This window comes from Helicoverpa armigera, chromosome 23 (assembly GCF_030705265.1).
Source record: "Helicoverpa armigera isolate CAAS_96S chromosome 23, ASM3070526v1, whole genome shotgun sequence".
Lineage (NCBI taxonomy): Eukaryota > Metazoa > Arthropoda > Insecta > Lepidoptera > Noctuidae > Helicoverpa > Helicoverpa armigera.
In genome coordinates, this window is record NC_087142.1 from 5,441,622 (window position 1) to 5,454,023 (window position 12,402).

Genomic DNA, 12,402 nt, shown 5'->3' on the forward strand with positions numbered 1-12,402 from the left:
CCAACTCACCTAAAAATACATTGTTATAGCGTGAGTAAAAGCAGTAACTATATAAATAAACATATTTTCATCTGTAATGTCTTCTTACACTTGTAGTTGTGTAGCCTTGTCAGCACGCGCAAAGATACGAATCTGTACAGCTTTAACGAAATTGAAGCCACTCTATATGGAAAGTATAGTAATCCGGGGAACTCGGCGGATGGAACTTTGGCTATGAACTTTACTGTTATCGTTACACATTAAACTGCTACCGAATGTACGAAAGCCCTCGTTGTGAGCAATTTTAAAAAATTACCTTCCCCAACCATAGCACTATTTCAATAAACCGTCTATGGTCATACCATACCCACCTAATGGAAGACTTTTACTTTCGTTATGTTTGTTTTCCTGTTTCGTTATTCTTTCCACTCTTATTTTACGTATTATAACTGCAGTCGTTGAGGAATATGGGTTTGTTTTTCTTGCCAACATTTACAATAATATCTGTATTCGCCCTCGAGTCATATTTTCTGTTACCTTGGTTGTACTTATCTTGATTAAATCAAATATTTGCAGCCCTTATTAAAGTTGTTGGTTGAATGTTTAGCTTAGTTTCTATATTAACTTCCACCTCGTTATTCTGGATATGCGACTCTGGCTAAATAACTGCCCCAAGAGGTATCTTAACTAGATCTTGAGCGACTCATAGTAGTCGATTCGTTCGATAAAATAATATCAAGTTTGCAACACTGAACAGTCGTCGTTTCCAAATTATAAGGTGCAAAAGGAACTTTAAATAAACTTTAAAGTTGAACTATGAAGACATTACTCTTTGCTATGTTAGTTGTTTCATTTTCGATTACAAAGAACGATCAGCTGCAAACTACAAATTCAACAATGTTGAAAAATATTGTAATGAATGAACAATTGACGACAAGTGCGAAACATGCCTTAGTGTGTAATAATTGATGTCATGAGTTTCGTGACTCGTAGAACGACATCGTGGATGATCGGTTCGTCATAGTGCAGCGATCAGCATTCATCGTGAACGTGAGCCAACGTTTTTGGCTCGCCGTGCGATTTACATATTTCTATGTCCTTACTCGCCGCCTCGCCCGGCGTATGGTTCGCACGTGGCCGGCCTAGCGACGGCTTCACGATATAATGGAGATGTAGCACATGTTGCCAGCTTTGCATGCGAACGAAACGCTCTAAACAAGTTGCAAGTTTCTCTCTATGAAACATTTCGTTTTGCATTCCTCGCACTTACTCATTTTATTACTGCTGTTGTTGGTGATCAAACTATTTATTTTATAAGGTATCATGTCTTATGGTACTATCCTTACTGTGACTGTAAAAACAACATGAATGAGGTCCTCTACACTCAATTCTTTATAGGCATTCCATGTGCTATACAGGTGGTACAATTTATAGTATTGAAAGAAATTTACCCTTTTGGGCACATAATAAAGAAGTTGGGGATATAAGTCCAAATCCTCTTCCGAAGCAACAAAAATAATTATATTACTCTGCATGTATATGACATAGACACGAATAAATAATCGTTGGGAGATACGAAATTTATTAAAAGACTTAAGTACCCAAAAAAAATAAAAGAGCGCGTGGTGCAAAAATTAAACGTCACTCAAGATATCATGTAATCGACGGAGCAGAAACTCGTAGGCAGCGGGAGTGCGCGGCTTGTGTCGATTTTATACAGCTCTGGAACTAAACGCCGCCAGGCTACGGCTACAATTTATGCTAACATAAACCCTGCCGGCATCGGCGCCGGCTCCGAAGAGATGTGGAGCTTTATTCCTTTTAGATCTTACCCTTGTTCATTTCTCTTTAGTTTGGTTGTACTCCCGAAAGTTCCATCCAATCGGAGAAACATTGCGGTTAGAAGCCCACTATCTTCGTGTCACTATGAAACCTGAATCCGTTGCTGTGTAGTTGCAACAACTCACCTTCTGGCATTCTACTATTGTTACCTCTCTGAAACAAACATCATAAATCTATACTGTGCGGGGGCTTAACTAAATTCTGGCTTGGTAATACTCCACGATGTCAGTAGAGAATTTTGAGAGTCAAGGGCCATTTCAGCATCGTGATCGCTCGAGAGTCGTACGGTCGAAATGAAACGTCGTATCTTATTTTATGATTAGCGGCTCGAAAGCGCTTTGTAATTTTGTTAGTTCCGCCTTTCTGGTGCTGGGGGCGAGCACAGAGAGTGGAGATCGATGCGAGCATTGCGTGCGAGTGCGATAGGGAAGGCGATAGTCGATGTTTGCTCCGTCCCTTTCACTCGAACCGCCTACCAGGCAGCCATGTTGCGCTCGACCTGCGCTCGCCCGACCGCCATTGTAGCATTCGTGGCTAGTGATGTTCACTGACTCACTCGATATTATTGTTCGCTTGCCTCTGACTACACGGAATATTTCAAGCCATGCGAGGATAGTCGTTAATGTATTTCAAACTAGAACAGTTCATTGATGACGAATTAACATTTTAGTCTTAACGAGAGTTGTGTGCCATCGATAGTAGATATATGCCGGTGAAAATTTGAATAGGATGAAGTACTTCATGTTACTTCTAACTTTTCAATTTAGATAGACACGCCAAGAATTTGAAACGTTTATATACTGTTCGTTGACTTTTACCCAACCATTCAGTAAACAAATAAACACGTCTAAAAATCCAAATCACAGCTTGTAACTTCATATGCACACCTTGAAAAGATAGAGAAGTACCTTATGTTATCGACAAAATTGTCGATAGAAAAATTATGCAGTGGACTCATACCCGCGGCTCCGGAATTAAAATGTCAGACGTGCGGCAGCGGCAGCGCGGGCGAGCGTGGGGGCCAGAGGGGGCTGCGGTGCAGGGCGGGGCGGGCGGCCAGCGTTATTAATAACCATAAGCCAGCAGACGCACGAACGTCCAGAGGGGCCACGCCAGCCGCGCGGTAATGAGGAATCACTAATTATATTTTACTGGACTTTCGTATTAAAGCAACATTAAATACGCTAGAGCTGTACAAATATTTTACACCTTGCAGTGAACGTTTAAACATGTCTTTCCCAAATATACTTCGTCTTTCTATTTGTACGGTCCAATATCGTTAACGTTGACCTTTCATCGATAGCCGAATAGTAATGACACACAACATTTACTTGGCAATCACATTGGTTGATAGCGTAGCATACTGGATATTGGATCCCGGAACTGGGACAGAATGGCAAGATAATAATAATGGCATGGCTGGCGGGGTACGGTCCGTTTAATATTCCCCCACAGTAGGCGCGCCGGTTGCACGAGACAGTTCTACCCGTTCTCTAGCCCGGGCGTTCGCCTCCGCCAGTAAAAACTCAGTATATTTTATTGTCAAGGAAATATATTTGTCAAAGGCCGTGCGATTAATTGCTTGACTTTTCTGAAGTGCGCCTCTGGGAGATTTTCGTTAAGGAATCTCTTTGACATTACGTTCATATATACAACTGTCGAATTATTTAGATGATTTATTTCAATTTACCTCGATTACAAATGCAACACCTTTGACGCTTCAGGAAAATATTGCCTTTTCTTTATTTACTTTTTTGAACAGTTTCATCTTCTGACAATAAAACTTTACACTTCAAAGCCCATGTTTCGCATTAGCTAACTTATTCGCGTAACTATCGCAACTCCAACATTAAGTAAGAAGCGACTTTATGCTGTGTCCTTGTTTTTCCCTGTACATAAAGAGCAACTTATCGCTGGCAGCACTCCGCTCTCATAATAACAAACTGCAAAACGCTCCGGATTCTCCGAACTTTAGTGTGGCAGCCCCGCTCGCCGTTGGAAACCTCTAAAGCGCTGACGGTGGGGCGTACATTCTCTCTCCTGTGGCGGAGTCACGGTGGCAGGGCTGTCGGGAATTGCCGACTTGGATAAATTATGCCGCTTGCTCCCCCCTTTTGCAATCTCCGCAAAATAATGCAATTCAATTGTAAAGAGAAGAGAAACTGACATTTGTCTTGTCTATTGTGTGACTCGTCTACTTACCCTGCCATTATTATGATAAAGTTTTATTGGAGGTGGATACAGGGGCAGCCCTAATCGTGAGCTGTGAATGCTGCATCTAGAGATGCCTCGATTTATTGAGAGCGTTTACTCGTAGGTGAGGTTGTCGCAGACGACACATTTGAGAGGGTGCTGCCGTGTAACATCTATGACAATATACTCTTACGAACTTCTTAAAACCATATTTTTTTTCAGTTACGGAATTGAAATAACTGATCGCTTTAAAGGTTTCTATTGCACTTGTTAGTCATAAACCGGAAAACGATAACCATTTCAAAAATGTTTGAAGAAGTCACTGAAATAAGTAACCTAATTTAGGAAAATGCTCATGATTTGTGTTTTCACCTTACACGCCACCTTATATCGTGTTATTTTGAACACGTCCTGTTTGATAAAGAGATCATGTCGTGGCCGTTTCAGAAACTTGTTTGCAATTCATTATAAGTTTGGAACAGACTTACTTCTGTTACAGTCGGCGTGCACTTTCCTCACTAATTTTGAACAGCTACTCCCGGAGTTAATGCCGGAAATATTAAACGGATTAATCCTCTTTTCGGACGCTTCCCTAAGTCAACAGCTCGGAATTGAATTGCCAAATCCGGTTTAACATGTACGTATCGCGAATTGATGTGGAAGTGTTTTATTTTCTATGCCCACTGCTTATTAAAATGATAATTTATGCGGTAATTATTACCTCACAGTAATTGGTCTCTGTACCACGTCTTCCTGGAGCGACTTCAGATCAGATGCAAGTTGACTACTTCTTCCTCATCATGCTCTTAATTAACCGGGACGGTGAATTTTTTTTTAATCTCGCTCTATTTTCGGCTTGTCTTAGGGCAGTCATACGTCTTGTCTACGTTCACCTATATATTTCTGACAACAATAAACAGTACATATAAAACATCACACTAGCTTAATTTTGGAATTCAATATTATTTTACAGCCTTTAAAAGTTATTAAATTTAAGTAACTGCAGCCAGCCGTTACATCAAATTTCAATTTCTCATTTATCATGTCAACGAGGTAAAACAATTAGTATGTTTTGCGAGATAAAGTTTGAACGTTCCAAATTGCGGAGTCCGTTACAACTTTGTGATATTCGCGAGCACAAAATGTTGAATTAGATGTTTATTTGATATTTCGGGAAAGTTTCCCCCACTTTCTATGCCGTAATATTTATTTCAACTCATAATATTATTGCGTAAAATGATTACCATACTATTTTTAAGTTTTGACGAAAGTTTTAAAGTAAACAAAATATGACGTAGGTCTCGTAGGTATTCTATCAAACATAACTGTTGTACAACTTAATAAAAATTAAATTATAAATTTAAAAAATCGGTAAAAAAACTTTTAAGTCAAACGGTTTTATCTTATGTGCACTGAAAACTAGAAAATAAAAAAATAGTTACTTACCTGTCAACCTACGTAGGTGGTCTTGGTCATATTAGACTAAAATAAAAACGTGGGGCCCATTAACTGTTGCTGTAGTAGGTACTTTCTTCTAGAGGTATAATAGGTGTGGATTGCATCGACTTACTATAATCGTAACTGGAGATTTTGACAATCAATAAATCAGCCGTAGCGGCTTCACCAGCGAACGCCGAGCTCATGATCTACCAAAGTATAAAGATATGCTTTGCCATAGGTAGGATTTCAGAGGGGCCCCACGTTTTTATTTTAGTCTAATATGACCAAGACCACCTACGTAGGTTGACAGGTAAGTAACTATTTTTTTATTTTCTAGTTTTCAGTGCACATAAGATAAAACCGTTTGACTTAAAAGTTTTTTTACCGATTTTTTATTTTCTAGTTTTTAGTATTTAATGAAAATGCCTACCGAACATTCCTCATTCTATCTAATTCATTTAGTGCATCATTATTACACGGTCTCTTACCTGATAATTTATTACAATCTAATTTTTTAAAAAGTCATTTTTTTTAACGACGCCGATAATCATCAAGTGGCCCCTCCCTGGGTCAGCAGCGGTAAGCGGGTGCCAGACTCTTACTGACTAAAAATAGTTATGTTTCGTCGTAGGCCTTTTATGTACCAGGGCCACGGTAACTCTTTCGAACAATCCCGCAGCCCAGGCAGGCCTTGGCCCTGTTGGGCCCCGCTGGGGTTGCTAACAGTATTCTACTTGTGTAGCCCTTTCATTTGATACCCATATTGAGGGGGTGGTGGAAAAATATGTAATCCGCCATTTTGTACCGGCGGCCATATTAGATTTACAATGTTATTGATATTACTATATTGTATTGTCATCGGAATTAAAAGTGTATACAAAATTTCAGATTAATCGGTTGACAGGAAGAGGGTGAAATTTGAATTACTTTTGACCCAAGAATAAAACAAACGGGATGAGCTAAATAAAACCGTTTAAAAATTGTTATCAGCCATTTGGTAGCGGCTGCCATCTTAGATTTCAATTTTGCATAGTAAATTGTATTCTACTTGTTGAGACCTTTCATTTGATACCCATGTTGATGGGATTGATAAAACCTAAGTTATCCGCCATTTTGTAGAGGCCGCCATCTTGGATTTGCAATGTTATTGATATTATTATATTGTATTGTCATCGGAAATAAAGGTGTGTACCAAATTTCAGATCAATCTGACAACAGGAAGGCACTGAAATTTCAATTTCTAAATTTGACCCAAGAATGAATAAATAATAATAAATAAAACAAACGGGGTGAGCTAAATAAAACCGTTTAAAAAACCCCCGACCCAAAAAAAGTACGCAATAATTATGACAAAAGGTTAAAAACGCTAAACCCTATAAAAAGCAAAAAATAACTTTTAACACTAGGTAAACTAAATTTTGTCGTGTCGGGGGACCGCTCTAATTCATTACTTTAGATACGTGTTTTTTTTTTTAAACGAATGTTGTAATTAGGTAGGTATCATTTGATTTATGTAAGTATTTATGAGGGTAGAAAGCGGTCCCCCGACACGTCAAAATTTAGTTTACCTAGTGTTAAAAGTTATTTTTTGCTTTTTATAGGGTTTAGCGTTTTTAACCTTTTGTCATAATTATTACTTTTTTGGGTCGGGGGTTTTTTTAAATTTATAATTTAATTTTATTTCATGCTTTTTAAAGGAGCTCCTTAATTTTTCCTTCTTTCATTTAATTTATTTTATCTTAAGATGGGGTCGTTATATTCGATCTCGGCCAAAGGAAGCTGTTTAACAATCCTCATGACAAACTGGCTCTGGGAGACTTACACAGATTGAGAAACAATAAAGATTAACCTTTGGACATTCTAGATTTTCAGCAAAAATATAAATCGGTTTATCCGTTTCATTCCGGCATTCCAGGGTTTCATCCGCCACATCCCATTTCCAGCATCAGGTTCTCGTCAATCAGAAACATGAAGAGAACTCGTATAGACAAATTCAACGAGCCCAAACTCGATGGGTTTACTAAAAGGCAGTTCAGGGTTACGTCTCCTATCTTCGTGCTCTAACAGCAGACCAGCTCAGTGGTTCCAAAAGACATTAGTGTTTCCAATTTCAGATCCCACATACACTTGCAAGTAAACTGAGCGTGTAACATTCCTATCACATCTAGCAAACGAGCTGATGACCTTGAAGACCTGAACCGATTTCAACCAAACATAGCTAAGAACACTCCCGACTGACATACCTTTTAAACAAAAAAAACCGCATTACAATCGGATCATCCGTTTGGGAGCTACGATGCCACATACACACACACACACACACACACACACACACAGACACGTCAAACTTATAACACCCCGTCGTTTTGCGTCGGGGGTTAAAAAATAAATGTTTTCCAGTTTTAATATTTCATTGATGGATTTAAACTTTGAATTCATTACGCATCCATTTTTGGCCACTTCTATTTGTATCCTAACAGATCCTAATGGAAGTGTTATCGATCTGAATTTCATGTACTTTAAATACATGTGGCTAAGATCCTATCTATACTATTTTTACACTGGTGACATGTAATTTTTACAAAGTGTTTAGTACTAGTGTTTCTATGTAGTTTCAGGACCAAAGTTTGGCTTACGGCTTACAGTGGCGCACAAAACTAACTTTAGACTTAAGCTTGTGAACTTTTTGTCATCGTCACCCGTTTGAAATTGCGATTTAATTCGAATCGCCACAGACTTTAAGTTAAATACTTCGTGCTCGCTGCAGTTTTTGTTATCATTTTGTGTTGTTCTAGCTAGGTTGTCGTGGATTACATTAGATCGGAATAGTTAAGCCAAGCGCCGACTAGATTTGGTTTCAATTAGATGTCCTGTGTCGTGACCGGAGCCAACCGAGCGACAATCTAGTCATAAAACCGATATAGTTGACCGCAGTCCTTCTTACTCATTGTTACTATAGCTAGAAGTCTTAATAACATTTGGAATGCCTTTCGCATTGCAATGCTGTGCTATATCCTTAACACGGATAATATTTATCCTATTAAACATAGTTAAAGCAAAGTTAAGAAAATGACGGCTAGACAATCCAAGCTACATTGTAATCTCTTGTAACTTATCTGTCAAGCTACTAATAATTGGACCGAACGTACCGTTACTCTCAATACATATTGTTTCCTGCCCTTAATATTTTCCGTTAAACCAAATACACCTTTAACTACAATATTATTGTGCCTTTTGATAAGTTGATTTTTGAAACATTGGCTGAACTAATATCTTATGACCCATTTAGAAATGTACGAGGATGGCATTTATGAGATACATTTTATATTAGATAAAATTTGTATAAAGTCACTAAAATAAACTTATCCACAGGGTTACCCGCCACCACCCAGGCCAGCACAGCCGTCCACGCCAAACGCACATGATCCAGACTCTGTAAGTAATTAATAAGCAGTCATCTATCGATCAAGAGGCAATCATAATTGTTACAAGCTATGGGCATATTAGCCCGTTGTTAGTATGCTCCTCACAATCAATCAACAGTGTCTGCCGCCCGATGAATCAAGAAGGCAGGGTATTAAAAAGCCATCAACCGCAAACCATTCACCCACCTAAGTAGTCCCTAGAGAAACACACGTATACTGCCTTTAACTTTAAAACCGGCCAAGTGCGAGTCGGACTCGTGCACGAAGGGTTCCGTAAATTACAGTTAAATCAACCTATCTCAAAAACTATAAGAGATACTTTGATCAAACCAAAAATCGTTGAAAGAGTTAATTAGCATGCATCACCTCTATTTTTTTTAGAATTTTATACCCCGTAGTTATAAAAATAGAGGGGACATACTTTTTACGACTTTGAGAGCTGATATCTCAAAAACCGTTCACTTTAAGAAAAATGTTTTTTAGAAAACTTTATATCATTTTAAAAGACCTTTCCATTGATACCCCACACGGGTATGTACATCGAAAAAAAAATTTCATCCCTCAGTTACATGTATGGGGGGCCCCACCCCCAATTCTTTTTTTTACTATTTAGTGTCATATTTTTGTAGCGGTTCATACAACACATATTCCCATCAAATTTCATCACTGTAGTACTTATAGTTTCCGAGTAAATCGGCTGTGACAGACGGACAGACGGACAGACGGACATGACGAAACTATAAGGGTTCCGTTTTTGCCATTTTGGCTACGGAACCCTAAAAATGACGAATCTCTTGTAAATCAGGCAGCTTTATCCGCATGGTGATTCATTCAAACATTATATAAAGATGTTTATGAAGAAGTAAGACAAATACTTATGAATAATGTATCACTTCCTTATAGACAAAATAACTCTAGTTACGTGTAATACATTTATAAAAGTATCTCGTGACGTAGTCGTATTTGTCGACGAACTGGTGTTTCACACAGACTTACAGACGTGCACTAATGGCTGAATAATGTAGGCAGCTGGTCACGTAAAGAACAAAATACAACGTCGGTTTCCGCGCCTAATGAAGCTCCTTGTGCTCTCTTGCGTCTCGTCGAGTACATTAATTTATTTTTACTCTGCATACGAGTAATCATGCGTTGTTTCATAATTGTAGCAACGTTGCTTTCTAAAAAGTATAATGTTGTTTTTGTAAGTCTTAAGTTTTTAAGTCACATACTATAAACATTTTGTAATATACCGTCTACTGACGTCGTCAATTCATTCATTTGTTGATTGAATTGATGAGCACGTTTGCTCGTTACGTATAACATCATCCTACATCACATTGAACGGACGTGAATAAACATAATCATAAACGTCGTGTCTTCATTAGCGCACATGTGGCCCACGAAAACGGGCGAGTCGGCCTCTATTTGTGGATGAGCACTCCATATTCAGAGTTAGTACACCGTCCGGCACTCGACACTTGACAATATGCTTGATAGCTGAACACAATCGAGTCGTCTTACTGAAAAACCTACAAGTATTCGTGTACATGTGGGCGTAATCGTAAATAGATTTTATTTGCATACTTTGTTTCCAACTGAAAAATGAAAGCAATTTCCCCTGACATAACAACGTAGACAGAGGAAATAAACGTTCTCTTGTCAGTATTTGTTATTTATAGACAAGCGTGCATGATTAATTTCTTGTTTACAATCTGATTTCAGTTTTATTTTTACTTGTATGAGCATGGTTTCGCGTGGGTGTGCTGTTTGTTTTGGAAACGCATGATTCGGTTATTTGATGAGAATGCGTCATGAGCAAATCTGCCCTACTACTAATGTGTTTGCGAGGATTGAGATGAGCACACATCCCGCGGGCGTTTGCTTATCGACGTCGGCTTGTGCATGCATAACGACTGTGTGATAAAAAGAATCGTTTACTACAGACTTCAAAGCGCATTAGGGCCGCCATATTTTATGCTCAAAGTGTAGGTAATCATAATCCAGCTTTAAATTGAAGCAGCTTCAAAGCCAAATGTTGGCTAAGTTATTTTTATTATCGGAAGATTCTGATTTTTTACTTATTATAACGTTGTCAACTTTGAAATTATAAATTCATATCAAGGATAGATTTGCTGTTTTTTCATTGCCCATTATAAAATACAAACGCATACAAAATAAATTATTGTTTCTAAGATTCTGTCTAAACTTATTGACGAGATACTCCGTATCCAATACTTGTAACATTGTTGCCGAGAGTACTTAACACATCATTTATCGTTAAATGTACAAGTTCAAAGCCCCGGAAACTTAACATTGTATGGGATTTTACGTTGGCATAATCTCAATAAACTAATATATGCGCGCCAAACGTACAACCCTAAAGCTGTTTATAGATAGAGCGTAGCGGGGTTGTTTGATGTTGATTGATACCGTTAGCCGGGCGCGCATTGTCTCGCCGAGTCGCCCGGGGGAACCCAAATGAGTGGAATTATTAAACCGGGGCCCGTTCTGCGATGTGACGCTTTTTGTAATGAATGTACCGAGTACTGTGTATCGCCCGAAACGAGGGGAACTTGAAACTCGCTGCTCCCATCAATTGTAGCAACAACCCATGGCTCCCTAGCCCCGGTGCCACCCGGGCCTTATTGTCAAATGTTTTAATGGGGAATTTTAAAATCACAATGATTGCGATTTCTTTTTACTATTCTCTTCAAAGGATCAGCTGTTCCACTTGTTTATTTAGGTTCGCTAAATCAAACCGGCTTCGTGATGTTCATAACTTTCTAGAATTTATGAATATTTTTAAGAGCGCAGTACCAATTGCTCGTCATGTATTGTTATCAGAAAGTGATGTCTGACATAAATTTTAATGGACGGTTATTATAGATGCGTAGAACCTGCGTGGGAAGACTATAAATATTTTTCTTGGGAAAATTCCTACTACCTCCATAATCTATCTCGGTAACAAGTCGGAGCTACCAAATATTTTCTCCAAAAACATTTCCCATAAAATATTCATCAATTGTCAGTTAAATGTCAGGTATTTACTGAGATGTTGAACACAAAAGCGGGTAAGAAATTATTCACCGTGAGTCGCGAGCATTCAGCGTTTTGTGCGCTACGTGAAGGGTTCTAATTCGAGTTATTTATTTATGCAACTTCGCTGCCATTGTAAATGCTCAGCAGAAATGTACTTATAAAAATGTACTCATTTTACAATTAATGTACTTTGTCGTTCCCTTCGGCGTTGCATGACATGTATTATCTAAATGTTAATCGTGTTGCTAGCTTGCAACTAATTTGTCTTCATTAGATAGTATTGATGATGATCATTTGTCAAAGTAGGATATTGGATCTATTAGTGAAACGATTGTTCCCAGTGATTTACTGCCTGAGATATACTATTGCTCCTTGACAGTTTGATTTTCCCAAAGGATTCCATTTATTGCACGAATTATGTGAAACTAGTACACTGCATTATACATTTGGCATGTAAACTAGTGATGAAGAGTAAAACGTAATA

General features: G+C 38.4%; 1 protein-coding gene across 11 annotated transcripts in view; it reads left to right on the forward strand.

Moving 5' to 3' along the window:
- Positions 1–12,402, forward strand: part of LOC110377247 (trithorax group protein osa) — a 97,969-nt gene that overhangs the window by 34,455 nt on the left and 51,112 nt on the right. For 10 of the 11 annotated variants that reach the window (XM_049837737.2, XM_049837743.2, XM_049837739.2 and 7 more), the window contains exon 4: positions 8,827–8,889. The exons of the other annotated variant lie outside the window; for it this stretch is intronic. In XM_049837737.2, the coding sequence (XP_049693694.2) occupies positions 8,827–8,889 (63 nt within the window). The remainder of the gene's footprint in view (positions 1–8,826; positions 8,890–12,402) is intronic. 11 annotated transcript variants of the gene reach the window in all.